A 25,052-nucleotide genomic window follows, 5' to 3' on the forward strand; every position below is an offset into this window, starting at 1 on the left:
GCATTTAAATAATGACTGAAAGTTTGTGAGAGTAACACAGTGTGGTGGAGAGAGACTTGGCCTTATCAGGGGACAGAGGGCATGGGTTTGAATGCCGTCTCTAACTCAGAGAAGTCATTTCCCCTCTCTTGGTCTCAATCTCTTCGTCTGTAAAATAAAAGAAGTAGAGAAGATGATTTCCCATGTTCCTTCTGAATGTATGACCTCTTAGGATTCTGATTCTGTCATCTAATAAATTAACTGTTAGACATTGAACACATCAAAACCATGCTTGAAAAAAAAATAAGCATTAACAACAAAAGCCAGTACCTTTAGGAATCAAAGAGTTAATAGAAGCACAATTTATGTCATTTTCCCTGAGGTTACCTGTTGAGGCTGAAACAGTTCCTAATTTCTCAACAATCTTGAATTTGCAGCTAATCTGGCCAAGGTAGCACAGATATATACAATTTCTTAATTTTCTGATTGCCTACACGGATTAGGTAACTAATAGATTTTGACCTTCCCGTATTCCTGTTGCTCTCTGATTAAATTCTTCTTTCTGGCTAAGATCAAATAGGGGAAAATGCATTGTGAAACACATGGTTTAAATGCCTGGCCTTAATCTCTGTGTGGGGAATGGGCAGGTACATGGGAAAATCAAGTTACTGGAAATCATCACTTTGCCAATGTCAGCACAAAAAGGTCCCTGTGTGGTCCCATTTCCCGCTTACTAAACTGGGGGAGGAGCTCTTTCTAGTGGCAAATAAGAGCGAAGGTGGACAGTGAGAGAAGCAAGCAGACAGTTTACTTTGGGAGTGAGTGGTAAGTAACGTTTTTCTCTTCCAATGCTCTCTGCTCGGGTAAATAAATCTCTTTGCTCTTTGATATTCGGGTGAATAGAATCAGAGAATATCAAAGCTGATGGGGACTTTAGTCCAACTCATGCATTTTACAGATGAAGAAACTGAGGCCAACAGTTGGAAGGTGACTTGCCTAAATTTGCACAGATTTAAGTAGTAGAATCGTGATTCAATACACCTCATTCAACAAGAAACCTCCCTTCTCATCTAAGCTCTGCCAGTCACTAGAGGGAAGCCACCGTGGCAGAAAAGCAGGGTAATTTTCTAGCTGTGTGACTCTGCGCCTCAGTTTTCACAGCCATAAAATGTGTACACTGATAGTGGCTTTGCCTACCTTAAGGGGGTTGTTTTGGGGAAAATGCTTTGTAAACCATACAGTGATATAGAAATAAGAATAAGTGTGATGATCTAAGGGTCTACCAGCCCTCGTGATTTTGGTTCTGACATTCTATACTCCAAGGTCTTGTCAATTCTGACGTTCTTTGCTTTAGGTGCCTTCAATTTCCGACAATTAGTTTTCTAATATTCTATATTTGAAAATTCTTTCCAATTCTGACTTCTTTGGCAGCTATGATTTACTGAGGACTAACCTATATCAAAGTAACCTGATTTCGTAAGCTCAGGATGGCAAAATGATCTTTGATAACTTGACCTTTTTCCCCTCAATTACACTGGTCCCGTACTGATGACTTTCTTTGAGGGCATGGGGAACTGAAACATTTTTGTGACGTAAAAGGACAATATATTTTAAAATATACAAGCTCATTTAGAATTTTCATTGTCATTAACCTGGAGGTGAAGACAAGGTTTTCTTTCAGTTCCTTACATCAAAGGTACCTTACATCAAAGATGATGTAAGGATAGAATACTTGGCTGATATTTGAAAAACAAAACTGTTGCATTTTTACTTTTTGTCCCTAGAAACTAGCATAGTGCCTGGCACACAGTAGGCCCTTAATCCAGGTGTGCTATGAGTTTGGGAGAACCAATTGTTCATTTTCGATATGAGCATTTATTGGACAAGCTACAATTCATGGCTTGGTTTATTATTTTGTCAATTGTTTAAAGTAAAGAAAATGATAGGGAAAATGGTATTAATGCAGATTAAACTTAAAAGTATGTCGTGAGCACAAGTTTTGTTTTCTGGGACAGCTGGTTGTTAAAACAATTACCAGCACACCCTTGTACTTAATTGATGCTTGCTGATACAGTATTTAATCAAATACAAAGCACTGAGCTGCATTGCCATGATACCAGAACTTTTTACTTCTCATGGGAAACAATCAATTTCTTGGGAACAAAGGAATCAAAGGCGAGTGCCCAGGAGGAGGGGTCTGTATAAGAAATAACAAGGAATCAGAAGATCTGGGTTTTAATCCTTGCTTTTTCAGTAGCTCACTGCATGACCTTGGCTAAGTCCTCTCCTCTCTCTATGCCTTAATTGCCTCAACTGTTAAGTGAAAGGAATGAATTAGATCATATCTAAGGTCTCTTTATCCCTTTCAGGAAGCTAGATGGCTCAGTAGATAGAGCACTGGGCCTGGAGTCAGGAAGACCTGAGTTCTAATTTAGTATGGCACATGTGCTAGCTGGGCAAGCCACTTAACCTCTGTTGCCTTAATCCCCTGGAGAAGGAAACGGAAATCACTCCGGTATGTTCGCCAAGAAAATTCCATGGGCTCACAAAGAATCAGACATGACTGAACAATAACAACAAGGTTCCCTTTGGTATTAAAGTAGAATTAAAGATTAAATTAGATTAAAGATCCTTCTAGTCCTAGGTCTATAATGAAGCACCTGAGTGGCCTCAAGCGAGTCCTGACCTTCCTGAGCACCAGTTTCCTCCTTATCTGTAACACAAGAAGGTGAGATGACCTGAGTTCTAAGATCTCCTCTGGCTCTGTCCAATCTTTTATGTGTTTTTAGGAGCAGATCATGATTTGAAACATCCCATCAGTGTCCTAACCAACCCTATCAATCCTAAGGAATGAGCAATCCATTCCTTTGAGTCTGCAAAGGCTTTGGTCTTCGAGGAACCCCGATTTAAATGCAAACATCCCAGTGGGGAAAGCCCATGCACTGAGCGAAGCTTCAGTTATCCATTAATATCTTAGTGGGCATTAGTAGCAATGAGATACTGTATAGGGACGGAGTTTCAGGTGTATGGGGAAATGAGAGGGTTGAAAGGGGAACAAGGAAGGAGGAAAAGGAGTTCATGCGGAAGGACCAAAGACAACTTCACAGTTTTTTTTCTACAGCTATCTCTGACCCTGAGAATAAATCAAGGACTGATGATGGCAAGAGTCCCTTTTCCAGCTCATTTTATAGATGGGGAAACAGAGTTAAACAGAGTTAAGTGGCTTGCTCAGGATCACACAGCTAGTAAGTGTCTGAGGTCAGATTTGAACTCAGGAAGATGAATCTTCCTGACTCCATGCTCAACACTCTATCCCAGGGGTGGGGAACCTGCAGCCTCGAGGCCACATGTGGCTTTCTAGGTCCTCAAGTGCAGCCCTTTGACTGAATCCAAACTTGAGGACCTAGAAGGCCACATGTGACCTCAAGGCTGCAGGTTCCCCACCCCTGCTCTATCCATTGCACCACCTAGCTGCCCAAGCCCAGTCCTGCTTAACATTTTGCCTGCAATGACTTCAGTGATTCTTCCTTTCCACAGATCAGAGGCTGGAAGAATGCAGCCTGCCTATATTCTGGGGCTGCTTGTGGCTGTATTCTGTACCACTGGGCTGTGTTACCCCAACCCAAAGGAAGCTCAGACTCATGACCAGATCCTGGAGGAGCAACCTGGCAGGATAAATCCGGAATTTCCTACACTATCTGCTATCAATACTGATTTTGCAATTCATCTATACAAGAAGCTTGTTTCAGAAAACCTCGAGAAGAATGTCCTTTTCTCTCCCCTAAGTGTATCCATTGCCTTTGCTCTCCTGTCTCTGGGGGCCAGAGGAAACACCCAGACTCAGATCCTAGAGGGCCTGAGATTCAATCTGACAGAGACCCCAGAGGCTGAAATCCACAGAGGCTTTCAGCAGCTCGTACGCTCCCTCAGTCTCCTAAACGACACGTTCCAACTAAACACAGGCAATGCCTTGTTTGTTGACAAAAGTTTGGAATTGCTAGAGAAGTTCCAGGAAGACAGCAAGGTTTTATATTCAGCAGAAGTTTTCCCTGCTCACTTCCAGGACCCTGATTTGGCAACACAGCAGATCAATGATTATGTAAAGAATCAAACCCACGGGAAAATCGAAGAATTGTTCAAAAGACTCGGTGAAAACACAATAATGGTTCTTGTGAATCACATCTTATTTAAAGGTAAGAATTGGGGGTTCATCTGGGTGATTTACTCTATTCTCAAGGGAAATTTTTATAAGAGTGTTGGGCCCATGACCTCACATCTTTTCTTACAGACAAGCCCCCAAGGTTCGTTCCACTGGAGTCTCCTGCTAGCTTCTTGTTTGTGCCATCTTTCCTCTTGGCCTAGGGTTCTCATGATCAAAACAACTGCATTTAGAGTTACAGGACTTCTCGATGGCCCTGGATCAGTCACTTCCCCCATTGAGGCTGGGGTTTTGCTGTTGTTTTTGTAAAGTAAGAGAGCTGAACTGCGTGAGCTCTCAGATTTATAATCAATTTGAAAAAAAATGAAGAGGATTTAGTCTTCCCTCCACTTCTGCTTTATGCCTTGACAATTAACATACTTGTTAAATCTTGTGGATTCACATTTTGGCTTTTGTTGTTCTTGTAACCATGGGATCATAGAATATTAAAGCTGGAAGAGACCGTATAGATAGATTATCTACATAGGCTCAGTAAGGTAAAGGAACTTGTCCAAGGTGACACACGAAATAAGTGACGGAGCTGAGATTCAAACCTTCTTCTAGTGTTTACTATATTCCAGGCTATACATAGGTCAGTTGGTCAACAAGAGTTCATTAAACACTTACTATGTGGCAGGCATTGGGTTAAGCACTGAAGATACAAAGGAAGTTCAAAACAGTCCTTGTCCTCAAGGAACTTAGCTTGGAATGGAGGAAATAGCGTGATAAAACAAACAAACAAACAAACAAAGTGCATAAAAGATTTATACAGAATAAATGAAAGATGAGCTGAGAAAGTCATTAATACCTGGGAGAACTGAGAAAGGTGGGATTTGAGCTGAGTCTCGGCAGAAGCCAGGGAAACTAAAAGAAAAGAGATGAGGAGTGAGAAGATTCCAGGCATGGGGGATACCCAATGCAAAGACATGAAAATGGGCAATGAGACATTTAACAAGAGACAGAAAGAAGACCAGTAGAGATGGAGCGTAGGGTGCAGAAAGAAGAGTAAATTGTAAGAAGACTAGAAAGGAAGGAAGGGACCAGGTTGTGAGAAGCTTTGCCTGCCAAACATAGGGACTTTGATTTGATAGGGAGGAAACACAGAAGGGGTCATGAGAATGAACAATGAGTAGGTTTGTAAGGTGTCAAGTTGTGTGTTAGTTCTGATCCTTGATACAAGCATACAGGCAGGGGCAGCTGGGTGGCCCAGTGAGTAGAGCATCGGCCCTGGAGGCAGGAGGACCTGAGTTCAAGTCCGGCCTCAGACAGTTGACACATGTACTAGCTGTGTGACCTTGTGCAAGTCACTTAACCCCAATTGCCCTGCCCCCAAAGCCAAAACAAAACAAACGTACAAGGAATTAGTCTTTCTTAGTTCCCTTTTCTTTGATGAGCTGAACTCTCCAGATCTTGTCCTCCTAGGGAGCTGGCTCAGTCCTATCTGGATTGGGTTTTGGATCATGCCCTATGTTCTCATCTAAATTAGGCTCCATTTGGTAAGGCCAATCTGTGTTGTCAACCTGTGTTAAAAGTGTTAGGAGACCAGCATTCTGGCAAGACAGTTTTTTTCTTTCCCCTCTTGCTTTTTTAAGAGTAGCCTTCCTGGGATTCAGTCATTTGCAAAATGTTTGAAGTCATCTTCCTCAACCTTAAGCCTCTGTGACTATGAGTCCACAGAAGCCCTTATATACCTGTGCAGGAAGTCCCTCACTCTCTAGCTGTAAAAGATTGCTCCTCTTTACTACAGGCTTCCTATACCATCCTGGAGCTTTGCATGGCTCCAGTGCCTTGAAATTCTCTTATCTTTGACCTATCCTATTCTGGTGGGTTTTCTTGAAGTAAATCTGCTTGTTGCTTAGAACAACTGGTTTTGCCTTATAAGTGAAGTTTTGGCTTCTACATCTACTGACATAGGATGAAATCAGGACAGCCTTCTCTCTAGGACTATATGACCCAAACCCATGAAGACTGGACCACAGCGATCACCTTCCATTACCCTTCTATTAACCTCACAATGGTGCTTCCAGCAATGCTCACACATCTACTGACATAGGATGAAATCAGGACAGCCTTCTCTCTAGAACTATATGACCCAAACCCATGAAGACTGGACCACAACGATCACCTTCCATTACCCTTCTATTAACCTCACAATGGTGCTTCCAGCAAAAGGCCCAGTAGACTTATTGTCTTTCCAGTCCCTCCCACCAACTTTCTGTTTCCCTGGTTTATAGATCACTGGAAACGTTGAGATGATTGGCCACTGGTACTTCATTTTTATTTACTTTCCTGGTAATAATTATAACTCACAACTATATAGAATTTGAAGTGTTCAATGCATTTTTCTCACTATTGTCCTATATCATAAATCCCACTTCTGGATTCAAGATTTAGGACATGGTACTTCACCTTTGGTACAGATAACAGACCTTCTACAGAGGAGCCATCCTATGGGCTAAAGGCTTTCTCCAAAGGCTATGTTGTGGTTATTAGAGCAGCACTTGGCTTTTCTCTCTATCAATTCTCCCCCTTATAACATGACAACCTTACTTCCCTTTCTGGTGGTGCATATATCCATTTATGTATTTTATGCCCTCTCTCAGGTACAAATCATGCTGCAGATAACTGATGTCTGCCATTTAGGTCATCCAAGACGGTGACTCTCCGGGATCATGATTGTCCATTATTTACATATGCTATCATCAGTAGGATATAAGTGGGGTTTAAGAGATGAGTTTTTAGGTCAAAGAGCAGCTTTGGATCATTGGAAGCATGGAAGAATTTCCCAAATGTGATCCAATAATATCTTCTATTTAATCCTGTTTCCAGCTTTTTGTCCGTCTAGAGCATCTGTTCAGGGTATATGAGTAAGTGTGTGAATATTATCATCCCTTTTTCTTCCTTACAGTTGAGGGTTTAAGTGGCCCATTTATTATCACGCTGAGACTGAGAGCTCTTTATTTGAAATCCACACCTCTGATCTTCAACGATTCCTCCTTGGGGTTTTCAATAATTTGGATTCATAAAAGATAAATATTTAACGTTCAGTACATACTGCCAATTCCTCACCAATAAAGGGTAGGGTTCAGCACCACAGGCTATTTGTGTATTGGCTTAGCCAACTATATGATTATGCGAACCACTTGTAAGGCCAGTGTGCTGTCCTCAGTTAGTTGGAAAAAATGGACCACACCCAGATAGGAAGAATTGTTTTCTTTCTCAATTTAACAAATTATAGCTTGTGTATCCTAGTTTAGTTTAATTCCAAGATTGCTCATGGTAGAGCTAGAGCAGCAGCCATCAGCATTTCTTAGGCATCTGCTCTGTCCTAGGAACTGTAGGTGTTGGCACACAAACAAAAACAGTTCTTGTGCTCAAAGAACTTACACTCCATTGAAGAAGATAGCATGGACACATCCCTTGTTGGGCATGGGTTGAAACAGCTCATTTTGGTATTTTGGTCAGTTGAGACCCATAGAATATTAGAGTTAGCAAGGGCCTCAGAGTCATAGAACTGCAACATTTCCAAACTGGAAGGGGCATTAGAATCATAGGATATAGAATGATAGAATTTAGAGCCTATGTTACGGCTGGAAGGATTATTAGAATCTTTCCATTCCATTATATTCTTATAATCATAGAGAATGAAATGTCAGAATAGAAGAGATCAATCTATCCAAAAGTATTTATCAATGCCACTTACTGTATTAGGCTCAAGGAGCTTAGATTCTTTCAGGGAAAACAAAATGTATTTAAGGAAATGAATGAATAAATAAATTAATATGTATATGTATATATATAAATACAAAATGATTTTAGAAGGTAATGCTGGCAACTAGAAGGATCAGAAAATTCCTCATGCAGAAGGCAGTATTTGAATTGAGTTTTTAAAAGAAGCTAGAGATTCTAAGATTTGGAAATGACAAGGGAGTGTATTCCGAGAACGAGTTAGTTCATGGAACTAAAAACCTCTCTTGACTTCCAGGCCCCAAATTGTGCCTATATTTTCAGGCTACGTTTATGTCACTCTATTTTTTCTCCTCTCCTCCTCTTTTCTCAGAGAGCACTTGCCCCAACTCTCCCTCTTTTCACTCAGATTTCCTTCCTTTCTTGGCCCAGTTCTCATCTATCACTGTTCTTTCATCATTTTTCCTCAACCTAGCCATGGAGGTCAACGTGTTTGTTTCATAAACTTTCTGCTGCCACCAGTTTGCTCCTTTAATGGTTTGGGCTGCACCGTATGGACTGCTTGAAAGAAGCCTTCCCAAAAGAAAAGAGCCAGGGTCTAGGATTTAGGAGACTTGTGGCATCATCCCTGACTCACTGGGTGGTTCTAAGCCTTTCGTTTGACTTTTCCCTGTCTTCATTTCCTCATCTATAAAATGAAGATAATAACTATTCATGAAAAACTGTCCTTTTGTTATAGTTCTGAATTGTGCATTTTCTCCATTGTGTGTCATATATCCCTGGGATGCTAATGCATCTCAAGTGAAAGAGTATGATTTCTGACTCCCTTGACATGATGAGTCAAGTTCAACATTTATCTCTACTCTAGTTATTCATCTTTAGGCCATTCCTCCATGTTGTGATTGGATTCATGTATAAGTTTTATGTGTAAAAACTAAATGCCATTCCTGTAGAATTTCTTGGGTTCCCACAGCCACACAGTCAGCGTCTGAATATACCTGTGCATTCCCTGATGTCCACGTGACAACTATAGCACTGTGTTTCCAAAGTACTGAAGTTCTAGGACTTGGGGGTGAATGAACTGCAGAAGTCTGATTCATTAGTAAGTATGTGTGGAAATGTATTCCTTGGCTTGATTCTAATGCTCAAAGCTCATGTCAACCCAGACAGCAAAGGCAGATTGAGAATGAGGGATGAGAATGGGCAGAGAGACTCATAATATTAACAACTGTTGTTCTGTATTACATCTCATATAGAATATTAAGTGTTGGACTAATACTCTGTATAACATTCTTCACAATCTGCTCCCTTCGCACCTTTCCAGTCTTCTTACATTTGACTCCCCTCCATGCACTCTAAAATTCAGCTAATCTGGCCCTCTCCTAATTGAAGCCTGTGCACTGGCTTGTTTCCCATGACTGTAATGCTCTCCTTCCTCACCGCTTACCTCCTGGCTTCTCTGTCTTTCTTCAAGACCCACCTTCCGACTCTTCAAATCCTGCCTTCTGCAAGAGGCCTCTCCTAGTCTCTTCCCTTCTGAGATCACCAACCATCGGCTCCTGTAGTCGGACACCCTGTACCTTTGTCCCGGATATTGTGGTGTCGTTTTGTCCTCTTCAAGTACAAAGGATAATGAGCGACCAACGTGTCTGTCCTTTGTTACTCCCATGTTGCTCCCCATCTTAGAATGTGAAGTCTTGAGGACAGGGTCTGTTCTTGCTTTTCTTTGTATCCGTGCTTGACACAGTACTTGTCAGCAAGAGCTTAAATGATCCTTGATGACTTAGTGATGGTAACAGTTCCTGTATTACAACGGACTATGAATTTAAAAGGAACTTCAAGCACGTTATCTGACGTGATCCTTACCACAGTCCTGTGAGGTAGGTGGCAGCTGGCACTGAACGTGTAAAGAAGACAGGAATCATCCTCATTTTACAGATGAAGAAACTGAGGCATTGGAAAGGTCAAATGAATGGCCTAGAATCACATGGTGGGTCAAGAATGGCATCACAAGTCTCCTAACTCCCAGTTCATGGCTTTTCTCTTTCGGGAAGGTGTCCACTGTGTATCCCGAACCATAAAAGTGGCAGATTGGTGGCAGCAGAAAGTAAAGCATACAGGAAGCAAAAGAGACTGATGGTGGCACTAGGCTTCCAAAATAATTTCAAATTCCTCAGGATCTGATCACAAGTTTTTTTGGGTTGACTCAGTCAGGAGTAACTAATCTCTGGGACTGTTGACTCATGCTACCCAAGTTCATATGAGAAAGGATGAATTAGATGAGAAGACGAAGACATTAATTTATTGTGGGAGGTACAATTGGCCTATGAAGTAGAGTAGTCTGGTTCTCATTATCTCCCCAGGCTACTCCCTTCTTTCTGGGAAGATCCCAACTAGAAACCAAAATTGCAGTTTGCAGTTGCTTCTATGGGTTAGCCTCTTTGGTGAGGCCCACCAACAGTGTCTATAGTCCTGAAAGCAGAGTGACCAATGCACCCTGAACTTGCTCCCTGAACCTGTCTATCTGTGTCTCAGTAGATCAGGTAGATCCATTACATTTTGTGTGCTGTAATGACTATGGAAAAACAACTCTTAGGAATGTGTTATTGATGCTGTTTTTTAAAAAAATTGCCAATTCTTCCCAATGACTCTCTTGCCATCAGTAGAATCTCCTTTGTGAAAAGAAGTTAAGCAAGGCAAATGAATACATTGTCATGACTAGCAGAATATGCCTCATGCCATGTCTACGTGCTGCCAACCCCCTGAAGAAAGGAGGGAAGCCTGCTTTGCTATCAGTGTTCTGAAGCCATGATTGGTTATTGCATCGATCAGATTTCCAAATATCAGTCCACTAAGGTCATCCTGTATCTCCAGGATACACTAGGCGGTCTCCTTCTTTGGGTAGGGTTCTTGCTGTGGGGTCTGGCTACATGGCCAGCAATTGTTCTGACAGAAGGGAGGCTGCTTTGGCAAAATTAGTCAATCACAGAGATCCTGAAAACACTGTGCCCACAGAATTGTGAAAGACTCTAGTTATGGCTAAACCTTGGTTTGGCTATAAGGTGATGTCGGGGACAATGTCGGTGGTAGGGAAGAGATTTTCAAGGACTGGGGGAGTAATGTAGCTAACATTCATAGAGTAATATGGATCTATTAGCTCTACTGATACCAACAAATGCCTCTCCTAAAGAGGCAGGATAGGGATTATCATTCCTACGTTACAGAAGGAATTGAAGCCCACTGGGGAGAAACGATTTGCTCAGTCACATGGTTACCAAGTGGTGGTTTGTAGACTCACATCCAGGTGATCTTCCATTTAACCCCACTGCTCTCCAAAACTGTGCTGGACCAAGATGGGGGTGCTGGTGTATGGAGGTCAACACTGAACTTAGAGAGCACCAGGCCAATTGGAGAACTGAAAAGTTGGAAGGAGGCTCAGATGGCTTTGAGTTTGTGAAGCACGACTTCTCTGCACAACATTCAGAACCTGTAATCAATGAGTGTCTGCTTGAATATTGCTGATGAGAGTGAACTCACTGCCTTCCAAAGTAGCTCATTACACTATGGTATATATGATCATTAGAAAGGTTTTATTGTTGTTACTTCAAATCAAAACTACATTTTATAACTTCTCCCCACTGACCTTAGTCCTGGTCTCTGGTTACTTAACTTCCTTCTGCCTCAGTTTCCTCAATTGCAAAATGAGGATAATATTAGCACCTACCTCACAGAGGTTTTGTAAGAATTAAAGGACAGAATATTTGTAAAGTGCCTAGCACAGTACCCGGCACACAGTAGGTGCTTAATAAATGCTTGTTCTCTTATTCTCCTTATCTTAGATCCACCTGTCTTTCCAGGTTCAATCCCAGTTCTGATTCTCACATTCTACCTAAAGTCTCACTCCCTGTTCCTTTCCCCGCACATCCTGTTACTTAATTTCATTCATGTGACTGACCCGTCATGGAAGTGATCTCTGACACAATGGACCAGGTTCTGTAAAATGAGGTGGTTGGACTAGATGGCTTCTGAGGTCCCTTGCAGCTCCCAGTCTATGCTCATTTGCTTCAGTGATTCCATGTTCTACAGAAGGGCAGCTTGGCCAACGGGAAAGAATACTGGGTTTCTTGACAGAGAATTGAGGTTTAAACCCTGGCTCTGCACTTGAATGCCTTGTTGAGCTTGGAAGAGTCATTTAACCTCCATGAGACTCATCTTCCTTATCAGTAAAAACCACAAATGCTGCTGTTCTAGAGTAGTTCTAGGGCTTTTTCACTTTCTAAATCTATGATCCCATGATCCTTTGGTCCAGGATTCTGGGGGCTTTTTTGTTCTTTTTTTGTTATTTCTTGTCTAAATTTCCCCGGTCTCATGCCAACAAGAATTGTAGAGCATGAGAATGACGCAATGAGGAAAGGGGAGGAAGTGGTTTAAATGATTTTTTCAGGACCTTAGCTTAAAACAAAGGTGTGAGCCTACGATTTAGAACAGGTATTCTTTTTTTTTTAAATTATTTATTTATTTTTAGTTTACCATGCACGGTTCTACATAATTTTGAGTTCCAGATTTTCTCCCCTCCCTCCCCAAGACAGCATGGAATCTCATATAACTACCACGTATAACTTTGCATTGAATTAATTTATACACTAGTCAAGTTGTGGAGAAGAATTATGACCAACGGAATGAGTCATAAGAAAGAAGAAACAGAACCAAAAAAAACCCCCAAAAACAAAAACAAAAGAGAAGCAAAAAAGGTGAGCATGTAGTGCGCCTCAATCTGTATTCAAACTTCACAATTCTTTCTCTGGATGAAGATAGCATTCTCCATCGTGAGTCCCCTGGAGTTGTCCTTGCACCTTAGGTTGCTGAGAAGAGCGAAGTATGTCAGGGTTGGTCCTCACGGAATCCATATATCTGTGGCTATGCACAACGTTCTCCTGGCTCTGCTCCGCTCACTCAGCATTATGTCATGTAGGTTTTTCCAGGTTGTTACGAAGTCCGCATCATCCCCATTTCTTATGGCACAATAGTATTCCATTACCTTCATATACCACAGCTTCTTCAGCCATTCCCCAATTGATGGGCATCCCTTTGATTTCCAATTCTTGGCTACCACAAAAAGAGCCGCTATAAATATCCTTGTACATATGGGTCCCTTTCCCTGCTTGTGTGATTTCTTTGGGATACAACCCTAGAAGTGGTATTGCTGGGTCAAAGGGTATGAACATTTCTATAGCCCTTTGGGCATAGTTCCAAACTGCTCTCCAAAATGGCTGGATCAGCTCACAACTCCACCAGCAATGCAACAATGTTCCAATTTCCCCACATCCTTTCCAGCATTTATCATTTTCCTGTTTTGTTATTTTAGCCAATCTGACAGGAGAGATGTGGTATCTAAGAGTTGTTTTGATTTGCATTTCTCTAATCAGTAGTGATCCAGAGCATTTTTTCATATGCCTATAGATAGCCTTAATTTCATCCTCTGAAAACTGCCTGTTCAAATCCTTTGACCATTTCTCAATTGGGGAATGGCTTGTATTCCTATATATTTGGCTCAGTTCCCTGTATATTTTAGAAATGAGGCCTTTATCAGAGATACTAGTTGCAAAGATTTTCTCCCAATTTTCTGCTTCCCTCCTAATTCTTGTTGCATTGGCTTTTTTTGTACAAAAACATTTCAATTTGACATAATCAAAATTATCCATTTTGCATTTTTTAATGCTCTCTATCTCTTGTTGGGTCATGAATTCTTTACTTTTCCATAAATCTGATAAGTAAACTATTCCTTGCTTTCTCAAATTACTTATAGTATCAGCTTTTACTCCTAAATCATGAACCCATTTTGACTTTATTTTGGTATATGGTGTAAGATATTGGTCTATGCCCAGTTTTTGCCCTACCATTTTCCAATTTTCCCAACAGTTTTTGTGTAATAGTAAATTATTAGCCCAGAAGCTATCCTCTTTGGGTTTATCAAAGAGTAGATTGCTAAACTTGTTGATTTCTCCTACTTGTGTACCTATCCTATTCCACTGATCCACACCCCTATTTCTTAACCAGTACCAGGCAGTTTTGATGACTGCTGCTTTGTAGTACAGTTTAATATCTGGTATGGCTAATCCACCTTCTCTAGCATGTCTTTTCATTAATACCCTAGATATTCTAGACCTCTTGTTTTTCCAGGTGAATTTTGTTATTATTTTGTCCAGTTCAGTAAAATAATTTTTTGGTAGTTCGATTGGTATGGCACTGAATAGATAGATTAATTTAGGTAAAATTGTCATTTTTATTATATTAGCTCGGCCTAACCATGAGCAACTGATATTTTTCCATTTATTTAGATCTGATTTTATTTGCATGAAAAGTGTGTCATAGTTATGTTCATATAGGCTCTGGGTTTGTCTTGGCAAATAGACTCCCAAATATTTTATAGTGTCTACAGTAACTTTGAGTGGAATTTCTCTTTCTATCTCTTGCTGTTGGGCTTTGTCAGTAATGTATAGGAATGCTGAGGATTTATGTGAGTTTATTTTATATCCTGCAACTTTGCTAAAGTTGTTTATTATTTCAAGTAGTTTTTTACTTGATTCTCTGGGATTCTCTAAATAAATCATCATATCATCTGCAAAAAGTGATAATTTAGTTTCTTCTTTTCCTATTCTAATTCCTTCAATTTCTTTTTCTTCTCTTATTGCTACAGCTAATGTTTCTAGTACCAAATTGAATAATAGGGGTAATAATGGACACCCTTGTTTCACCCCTGATCTTATTGGGAATGCATCTAGTTTATCCCCATTACAAATAATGCTTGTCGATGGTTTTAGGTAGATGCTATTTATAATTTTAAGGAAGGTTCCACTTATTCCTATGCTTTCTAGTATTTTTAATAGGAATGGGTATTGTACTTTGTCAAAGGCTTTTTCTGCATCTATTGAGATGATCATATGAGAACAGGTATCCTTAACGTGGCGTCCGGAGGTCCTTCGAGACATCTCAGGGGTGTCAGAATCGGATGGAAAGAAAACATACGTCATTTTCATTAACTTCTAACTGAATTTTAGCATTTTCTTAAATTATAGATGTAGAAAACAAGACATTATTCAGGCTTCACTGGGTTTTTGCCGAAGGGATCCATGACATGAAAAAAAAGGTTAAGAGCCCCTGGCTTAGAGGTATCCAGTTCAGCTTGCTCCATCTGTAGGTACTACCATAAAATGGCCCTTGTGTGTAATAGTTTCTTATATCTTTTCCTCCCTCTCTTAAGCTAAGTGGCAAACACCTTTTGATGCACGTGATACTTCAGAGGATAAGTTTTTTGTGAGTGAAGACAAGATTGTTCAAGTTCCCATGATGCAGCAGAATACACTTCACACCCGTGTTTTCCGAGACGAGGAGCTTTTCTGCACGGTTGTAGAGCTGAAGTATGTGGGCAATGCTGCAGCCCTTCTCATTCTTCCTGATGAAAAGAAAATGAAGAGTGTTGAAGATGCTCTCAGCCCAGAAGTACTGAAAAAGTGGAAAAATTCACTCCAAGAAAGGTAATTATCCACTGTTGAGAATCTCTAGGGTAGCATCCAGTTTTAACATCACTCATTCTACATTTTAATCTGTGTTCTAACATCCTTTCCATCCATGACAGTTCTATTATTTTCTATCATAATCTTTTTCTATCATCCTTTATTGTAAATACCATAACAGCCCTCAGTAAAATCTTAAGAATAAATAAATCAAGGTTTGTTTTTGTGTCTCATATGCCCTGTGCCTGATTATTTGCCAGTGACCCTAGCTAAAGCATTGATCGAGAACTGACACGTGCCTTCCCAATTCCTTTTTTTTAATAAGCAAAATTACAGTATAGACTTTTGAGCTGGAGAAGACTTTAGAGGTCATCAAATATATTCATTTTACAGATGCAGAAACTGCAGCTCAAAAACTGAAATGACTTGACCAAGTCATTGTAGAGATTCAAACTGGTTCCAAATTCAGGAGTCTTTCTGACATATCACAGAAGTAAACTACATAAATACCAAAAAAAAAAAAACTGCTGTAGGAAGGAACCTAAGTCACCTCATTGGAAGATGGCTACTAGATCTGACGCATAAATACCCTCACAAATCTAGAAAACATTAATGTTTTCAAAGTGCTTCCTCATGACAATCTGGAGAGGTAGATTCATTTTCCCTCATTTTATAGAGGAGAAAACTGAGAGATTAAGTAATTGTCCAAGGTCACTCATCAATTCAGTACCAGCACCTGAGCTACACCCCAAGTCTCCTGATTGTCAAGCGAGGGCTCTTTCTACCTCACCATGAAGTCAAACTGTGGCCTTTTCTGGACAGTGAGATCAGTTCTTGCCTCCCACATCCCAGGACTATTTATGTTTTTACTGGACTCTTAGAAACCAAAAAAATATCCCCAAGGCCCAGGGTGAGGAAATCAACTCATCAGTAACTCAATTGTGCGTCTACAAGCACAGCAAATTAAGAAATCCCTTTTATTCAATTCAATTTAATTAAGTCTTTGAATGCAATTCAATTGGCAGTAGCAGAGCAGAGAATGTTCATAAGGTCTTTGTTGGAATCCCAGTTCAGCTACTACTCGAATGATTTCACTGAGTCACTTCTTTCTGGACTTATTGAATAAAAACCGGTGGGTTTGACTAGATAGACGGCTCTCTCAAATTTCTTTCAAGTCAGACATTCTAAATTTTTAAATTCATGAAAAACCTGTTAAGCACCTACTGTGTATGGCATTTGAGGAGCAGGGGGCTAGGAGAAACAAATACAAGCTTGAGATAAAAACACACAGATAGCTATCTGTCCTTTGTTCTCAAAAAGGACCAGTGAAGTCAGGAGGGTGATGTCTTGATTTGCAAGTGAATTGGATTCAAGTGAGGTAGGACTGTGCAAAATCACCAGCCTCACTGTGTTCTCCCAAACCATCTGAATCCAGTGGATAAGACACGGGAGGACTGGAGATGACCTCAAGTGCAGTGAGAGACCTTGGCTTTTTTAAGATAAGGTCTTTCCCATGTCTCAGTTCATCTGAGGCAACACCCATTCAGTGATTTTTAAGGCTAGCTAAGAAATGAGGCAAAAGATGGCCTTAGTTCGCTCACTCTAAGAAAAAAAAAATCAAACTGGGAGGGGAAGACCCTCAGGTTTCTGGCCAAAACAGAAACAATTGCTATTTACACCTCATTCTGAGCCACTAAAACCCAAATAATGACCAAGTGAAGCTTGGGCTGGGACCTAGTATTGGTCAATCAGTAAGAGTCAGAGTGATTTGGGTTTAAGGCATGGTCAAGTAGTTCCATTTGAATCGCAATGGGTTTTATCAAAGCCTGGTTTTCCAGAGCTCTATTTCAAGAGAATATAAATGAAACTACATGGGACAAAAGAGTTAATTGTCCCAGTTTTTTTTTAATAAAAGTTAGAATAAATAAGTATGAAAGAGAAAAAAAATCTAACCCCCAAACCCCAAGATATCTTGTGAGACTTCAGCAATCAAAATTTAGATTCCTTTGGGTAGAGCACCCACATATAAAGGTATGAGTCCCCATGTGGAAAGAAAGAGAGGAGGGAAGGAGACAGAGAAGGAGGAAGGAAGGAAGGAAGGAAGGAAGGAAGGAAGGAAGGAAGGAAGGAAGGAAGGGAGGAAGGAAGGAAGGAAGATGGGCAGGAGAACTGCCCACCTAGAACTGGAGATTATAATAGCACATCCCTCTCAGAGTTGTGAGGATCAAACAAAATGTTTGTAAAAGGCTTAGCACAGTGCCTGGCACATAGTAGATGATTAATAAATGTTTATTGACTGATGGACTGTCTTACACACCATTGAGGCTCTTGCAGATTCTAATAGTCACCATTCTGAATATAAAAGTAAGTCAAATATGCAGAAAGTAAAAAAATTGTGCTAACTTTAGAACTAATGTTGGAGGTGCTTTTTTCTTTTTAAACAAAATTCCTATTACTAATTATTTTACATGTTTCTTCTAAAAGTGGGAACATTTAAAAAATCTGATTTAGTGAGTACAGCATTAAGATGGCTTCCAGCAAGGAGACTTTTCCATAAAGATTATGAGGTAAAAATTGAAATGTGAGAAAAGAGAATGTCAGAATTAGGGCATCTCTTAGAACACGGACTATTAGATAACAGAACATATTAGATAATAGAATGTTAGAACAGAATTCTAGAGCTAGGAGGGAGCTTAGAACATAGAAATTAGAAAGGCTCAAGCAATATAAGCATGTACGTAGATCTCTCTTCTGTATCTGGTAGTCTTGTAAGGGAGGAATGAATGAACACACATGCACACACACACACCCACATACACACACACACACACATGCCCCTTCTAAAAGTTTAAACACCAACTTAACCCTCATTCCATTTAATTCCCCATCCAAGGCATCTGGTATGGAGAGGTTAAAACATCAGTTTCCCCATCCTTTTTGAAGCCTACCTTGAATACTCCAAAAATCCTTTCCTCTGAACCTTGTGGGTTGGTACCACTCTTTGGACTTGTGTCAAATATAGTCTTCTAGTGCTATACTATGGTGTATAATATCCCCAAATAGATTCTTCAGTGGTAATTAATAATGATAATAATAATAGCTGTTTTTAATGTATCACCTACTATGCTCCAGGCGCTATGCTAAGCTTGACAAATATTATCTCATTTGATCCTCACAACTACCCTGGGAGGTTGCTTCTATTATTATCTTCATTTTACACCTGAGGAGACTGAGGCAGGCAGGGGTTAAGTGACTTATCACAGGTCACACAGTTAGGCAGTATCTGAGGTCATATTTGAACTCAGATCTTCCTGACTCTTATCCACTGTGCACCTAGCTGTCTGCCAGAAACTATGTCCTATGCATCTTCTCTACAATGCTCGGGGCTCTAATGTGTGATCTTGGTCAAATAATAATCTCTCCCTCCCATTTTTCCCATTTTTAAAATGAGAGGATTGGACAAGGGATTGCTAAGAACCTTTTTAATTTAAATTCTCCATTTTAAATGCTCCACATTCCAAAGTACCTTACAACTTTGATGTCCCATGTTGTATGTTGTAACATTCAATTTCTATAAGGCCCCTTTCAATTCGACATTCTTGTGGTCTAACATTCTTTTTTTGTAAATTTTTTATTCATTTTAAACCTATATACAAAACGAAAAAAGAAAAAGAAAAAACATTTCCATGTATACAGCAGAACATAAGAGAGGATTCAATAAAAAAGTGGTCTAACATTTTATGACATTAAGATACTAGCTACCTAGCTCTAACTTCCAACATGCTCACATACTAAGATTAGAAGGCCCTTTTAGTTTTGACAACAAATTCACTTCTAGCTCTGAGTCTCTGTCTAGGGTCCTAATACACTCAGTAAATACTTGTTAAACTGAATATTAAGATGGTTTCAGGGGTTTACTCATTCCAAGGGTGCCAGAAAATAAAATGGTCACAGTTCTCTTTTCTCACTCTTTTTTTTCTTTTTTTTTTACAGAGAGATCGATCTCTTCTTGCCAAAATTTTCCATCTCTAGTAACTATGAACTAGAGAAGATACTTCCCACAATCGGTATCGAGGAACTCTTTACCAGTCAAGCTAATCTTTCTGGAATAACTGGGCAAAACGGTATCAAAGTTTCCCAGGTAGGTTCAGCACTTTAAATTATTCCTTCCCAAGTTTTTAGGTGCAGAGACTGAGTGGGCAGGGTACTGGATTCTGCCTTGGTAAGGTAGGTAAACATGGTCATGCTGGTAACATTGCAGTGATATAAGTAATGATAAAAATATATGCCTATGGATCCCATGGCCTCCTACAATTCTTGTAGATTCCATAGAACCCAGAATAAGATAGTTTATTATTATAACCCATGTTTTCAAATATAATCTGGCTCCTTGGAAAGATAGTAATAATCCATATAGCTATAAGGAATCAGGACTAACAAAGTAACTTGATCACAATAACCTTTTGAGGTACCTAGTGAAAGAATTATTACTATAAAGATAAGGAAAACTTGCCACAGGTCATACAGCTAGGAAATATCTCAGGTTAGACTTGAACTCACTTCTTCCTGACCTAAGTCAGGAAGACTGGCAATGGAAGGCTTTGAGGGGAAGTGATTTGCTGAAGGACACAAAACCAAAGAATGGCAGAGCCATTTGAGCTACAGATCCAAAACCTAATAAATAATAATCATAGCTAGCAGAAAAACACAAATGAGGTTACAAAGAGTTGGATATGGTGGCAATGAATTAGAAATTAAGGAGATACCCTTCTTCTGTGGAGCAGCTGAACAAGTTTGTGGCATATGATTGGGATGCAATATTGTTATACTGTTATAAATGGCCAAGGAGATGACTTTAGAAAAACCTGGGAAGACTTTTGTGAACTGATGCAAAATCAAATGAGTAGAACTAGGAGAACATTGCATACAGTAGCAGCAATATTGTAATGATAATCAACAATGAAAGATTTAGCTGTTTTGATCAATACAATGATCCATGAAAAGGCTCATGATGAAAAATGCTATCAACCTTCAGAGAACTGATGAATTGTGAGTATAGTTTGCAGAATATTTTTTCACTTTATTTTTCTTGCTTTTTTGTGATACAGCAATGCAGAAATATGTTTTGCATGACGATACATATAGTGGGTATCATATTTCTTGCCTTCTCAATGGATGGGTGAGGAGATGGAGGGAGGGAGAGAATCTGGAACTGAAAATAAAAATGAAAAATATTATTTTATATAGGTTTAGTGCTGGAAAAGTCCTCAGAGACCCTTTAGTAGAAATGCTATCATTTTACAAAGGAGGAAACTGAGGCCTAAGGAGGCTCAGTGACTCATTCAATTGCCACAACAACCCCGTGAGATATTCACTAAATTTTAATAGCATTTACCTTCCAGCTAGGTGGTGCAATGGGGAGAGCATAGGACTTGGAATTGGAAAGAACTGAGTTTGAATCCTGTTTCAGGCAGTCTCTGGCTGGGTGAGCCTGGGCAAATCACTTAACCTTTTTGTGCCTCATTTTCCTTATCTATAAAACCAGGATAATGATAGCACCTGTGTTCTAAGGTTGCTGGAAGGATCAAATGACTTAACGCAGGTAAAGCATAAGGCAAACCTTAGAGGACTATCTAGATGTACACCGTTATTCTTTTCAAGATGAGGAAATGGAGTCTAAGAAAGGTTAATAACTTGCCCAAGGTCCCAGAGCAATTACATTTCTGAGACTGAATTCAGATGTCGGTCTTCCTGGCTCTAAATGCAGTCCATGTTTACTCTACCACAAGCTTCTGTTTTCCCAGGTATGGGACTGTGGGCAAACCAGTTCTCTTTTCTCATCCTCATTTTCACCAGCATTGGATTGTGAGGAAAATGCTTTGCAACCCTGAAAAAAATAAATTAGTTGTTACTTTTCAAAATGTGTAAGATAATGCTGAAAATTCAGAGTTTTATCTGATTGTAGATGGGCCTTGAATGCTGAGCTAAAGATTTTGTTTGCTATTCAGGGAAATCATCTTCCCTGACAGTTATGTTGCAAAGAAGTCCCATGGTTCCTTGAGTCATGCCAAGTAATTTGAAGTAAGCCCAGTGTTGCTTCAGGGCCACCCAAATAAGCTTATCCTGACCAATGGATTTTCAGAAGAACATTAATAACACATTATTACACACAGTAATGTAACATCTGGATATGCTGCTGCAGTGGGTGATTGCCCTTTCTAATTAAATACACCTTTTGGTTCATGCTGCATTTTTGTACCAATAAAGATCTTGTTCCCCACAAGCCCAACAGTTACCTTAGAGATCAGGGAGGTGAGATCACTTGCTGAATTTTTCAGCATCATCAGCCCGCAAAAATGGACTTCTTGCCCTTTAAAACAATTTTGTTAATGCTAGAGATGTGTATTCCCTTCCCACCCCTCAAAGAGTCCACAAAGTTTGATTGCTCGGCAGTGTGAACACTCAGCTTAAATATTTGCATGTACAGTCCTAGTATTCTGTCAACAAAAGTGTATTGAGTGCTTCCTATGTGTCAGACATCCCCATGCTGCTGACAGAGCCCAGTAAATGCACTGACTTTCAGGCCTAAGCACCTTTAATTGTAGCACATTTTCTATCTCCTGTTGGAATGAACAAAATCCCCAGACTTCTAAAACTATCTCTGAATGAGCCAGCGTAGGAGAGGAGCCAGGCAGTCAGAAGGCATGGATTTGACATCATGGGCAGGTCACTTCACTTCTCTATGAGTTCATTTCCTTTTTTTAAAGAGATTAGTGGGAGTAAGAGGGGCACAGCGTTAGACTTGAAAATCTCTGAGGTTCCTTCCAGTTCTAATATCCTTTCTCTATGCCCCTTCAAACACAATACACCTGGCATCAGCCTATGATATTTACATGTGTCATTCCTGTCCTTTCTATTGTTAATTTAACTATTAGACAGCTGGGACAGTAAGGCAGCTCTGTGGAGAGAGTACCAATGCTGAGGTCAGGAAGAGCCATCTTCATGAATTCAAATCTGGCCTCAGACACTTAACTAGCTAATTGGTTGACTTTCTTTTCATAACCTTCTTGTTTTTCTTGGATTATTTTTATTTATTTTTTAGTTTTTCCTCCATCTCTGTCATTTGATTTTTAAAGTCTTTTTAAAGATCTTCTATAAATTCTTTTTGGGCAAGTGACCATTTGACGTTGCTCTTTGGGGGTTTCTTTACTTCAATATCCTCCTCTGAAGATGAACTCTGGCCATCTCTATTTCTGTAATAGGTTTCTATGGTTGGGTTCTTTCTCCTTTGCCTGTGCATTTTTTGTAATCACTTCTAGCCCTGGGGTATGGGAACTGGAGCCTCTTGCCCCAGATCTTCAGTTCTCCCTTCTAGCCTGGAACCTAAGCCAAACCCCCAACCTCCTGTAAGTGCCCACAGTCAGGGGCTTTCTGCCCCACTGCTTCTGCACTCATTGGGCGTGTGCTGGTGCCTTCTTGCCTCTTCGGAGCATAGCTGGGTCTGGTGTTCCTTGTCAGCAGAGGTTCCCTCAATCTTCCTGGGCTCAAACGCACAACTCCCCTTACTATCTCGGGGTACAAAGTTCCAGTGGCTGGGGCCAAGGCAGCCTCTCAGACCAACTAACCCTGGAACATGCCCCTTGTTGTTCAAAATTAACCTAGCCTGGAGGTGTTTACTCTTCGAGGGACCGAACCCAGTTTGGGGTTCTTCAGAACTTCTCAAATTGTCCCAGGAAGACCCCAGTGGTGCCCCCATTCTTCTTTGTCTCCCCACACACTTTGTGCGCTCTAAGGTGCTATTTTATCTCTTTTGTGGGGGAAAATCTTGAGAGCTTGGAATTTTCTGACCCACTCCACCATCTTCCCCTCCTCCCTTTTCTGAGGGTCTTAATTCACTCACTTTACTTCTTCCTTGTTAAGAAGTTCTGATTGAGTGAGTGGACTCTCCCCTAATCCATTCTATCTAGCTGACCCTAGACTGTCCTTTACAAGTCTTCTATCCAGCCATCCATCTATCTTATGTGATCCCGTGCCAATCTGTGACCTCTGGTTCTGCTCACTGCCCTGTGCTTTATTAGAAGTCCTCATAGATCCCTAGCTCTTTGCTTGGGCTAATCAAGCTTGTTTTCTTTCCTGTATTTCAAACTCAGTATGCACAGAAATGCCTCCAGGGGAATGGACACGCTCACATTCTGCATGAGAACGTTAAAAAGTGTACACATTCATGCCTACACAGGAAAAGTCCAAATAGGAGAAACTATGACAGTGGGGAAAATATTTTAAAAGTGAAGTGGAGAAGGCGTCTGCTCAAGAAGCTTCGGTGGTTCTCTATTGTTTTCAGATGAAATGGAAAGGCTATTTAAAGCCTGTAACAATCTTGTTCCAACCCAGCTGCCAGACAGATTTCCCATTATTCTGTCCCACTATGTTCCTATCAAACTGGTCTCACGGTTCCATACACAAGACGTTCCGTCTCCCACTTCCACGCCTTTGCATAGGCTGTCTCCCATGCCTCAAATGTTCTCCTTCTTCACCTTTGCCTCTTGGAATCCCGCTTCCCTTTAGGAATCATCTCAAATTGCACCTTCTGTATTGGTCTTCCCTGCTCAGCCCAGTTGTCACTGCTTTCCTAGCTCTGAAAAGACGTGGCATTTACTTTGTATGTGATTTTTATTTACTTGTTTTCAAACTTGTTCTACTATTCTCCAAGTTGCATACAGTATCTTGTTTCATTCGGAAATGAATGTTTGGGGAAAGAAGTGTAATCGGAGAAGTACCTATACACTTGTAACTTAGTCATGGGATTACCATGAGGTGAATTCATTTCGAGTTCCTCTTCTAGTAAATCCGGTATTCAAATTGTGACTTTTTTAAAATCTCTGCGTTCTCTGTGGGATTCCATAGCAAGTTAGCAAAAAATGAGAGAGACAAAATATGAAGTGACCTTGAACTCTAAAAACACCTGAAAATTGATTCCTTAGTAATAGAGTTGTCAGGGTAGGCAACACAGAGTAGTGAGGAGAGTTTGTTTTGTGTCTGAATTTGAATACCTGCTATGACGTTATATGCCAGTTAATTCTTTTTAAAAATGCATTGACTTCCCTGTTAGAATGGAAGGCCTTTGGGGACAGGGATTGTCTTTCTGTTTGTGCCTGACAGACTGTAAACACTTAATCAATACCTGTGGGCTTGATTTGGCTGTGTGACATTGGGAAAGTCATCTAACCTCTCTAAGGCTCATCTCTGAAATGAGGAGGTTAGACTACATGACCTCTAAGGATCCTTCCATCTCTTCCTACAACAATGTGAGACAAGTACAATCATCTCTGCTTCATATACAAGGAAAATTAGGCTCAGAAAAAGGACACGATTTGTGGATGGTCACATATGAGAACAAAAGATGGTCATAACAAATAACTTGGAAGTGTTGAAGGCACGATTTGAAACCCAGCCCTCCTAATGACATGGCCAGGACTCCTTCCACTGTACCAGGTTATGTGGAGAATGAGGAGGTGGGAGAAATAGATGAATGTGTGAAGTAAGAAGTTATAGAAATCAGGGAGATGAATAGGGTCAGATGAGGAAGGATTGGTTCATTCACTGGTGCATTGCAGTAGTTTTTCAGTTGTGTCTGACTCTCTGTGATCCCATTTGGGGGGTTCTTGGCAAAAACA

General features: G+C 40.3%; 1 protein-coding gene across 2 annotated transcripts in view; it reads left to right on the top strand.

Annotated features, from left to right (window-relative positions):
* Positions 1-696: 696 nt before the first annotated feature.
* The window catches only part of LOC118841094 (alpha-1-antichymotrypsin-like), a 28,394-nt gene continuing 4,038 nt past the window's right edge, over positions 697-25,052 (top strand). The window contains exons 1-5 of one of the 2 annotated variants that reach the window (XM_036748502.1): positions 730-804; positions 2,618-2,707; positions 3,517-4,172; positions 15,126-15,399; positions 19,372-19,519. In XM_036748502.1, coding sequence (XP_036604397.1) covers positions 2,631-2,707; positions 3,517-4,172; positions 15,126-15,399; positions 19,372-19,519 — 1,155 coding nt within the window. In that variant the 5' untranslated portion in view covers positions 730-804; positions 2,618-2,630. Of the gene's footprint in view, positions 805-2,617; positions 2,708-3,516; positions 4,173-15,125; positions 15,400-19,371; positions 19,520-25,052 lie in introns of both variants that reach the window. The other variant, XM_036748503.1, reaches the window with a different exon arrangement.

The sequence above is a fragment of the Trichosurus vulpecula genome, chromosome 3 (assembly GCF_011100635.1).
Source record: "Trichosurus vulpecula isolate mTriVul1 chromosome 3, mTriVul1.pri, whole genome shotgun sequence".
Taxonomy (NCBI): Eukaryota; Metazoa; Chordata; class Mammalia; order Diprotodontia; family Phalangeridae; genus Trichosurus; species Trichosurus vulpecula.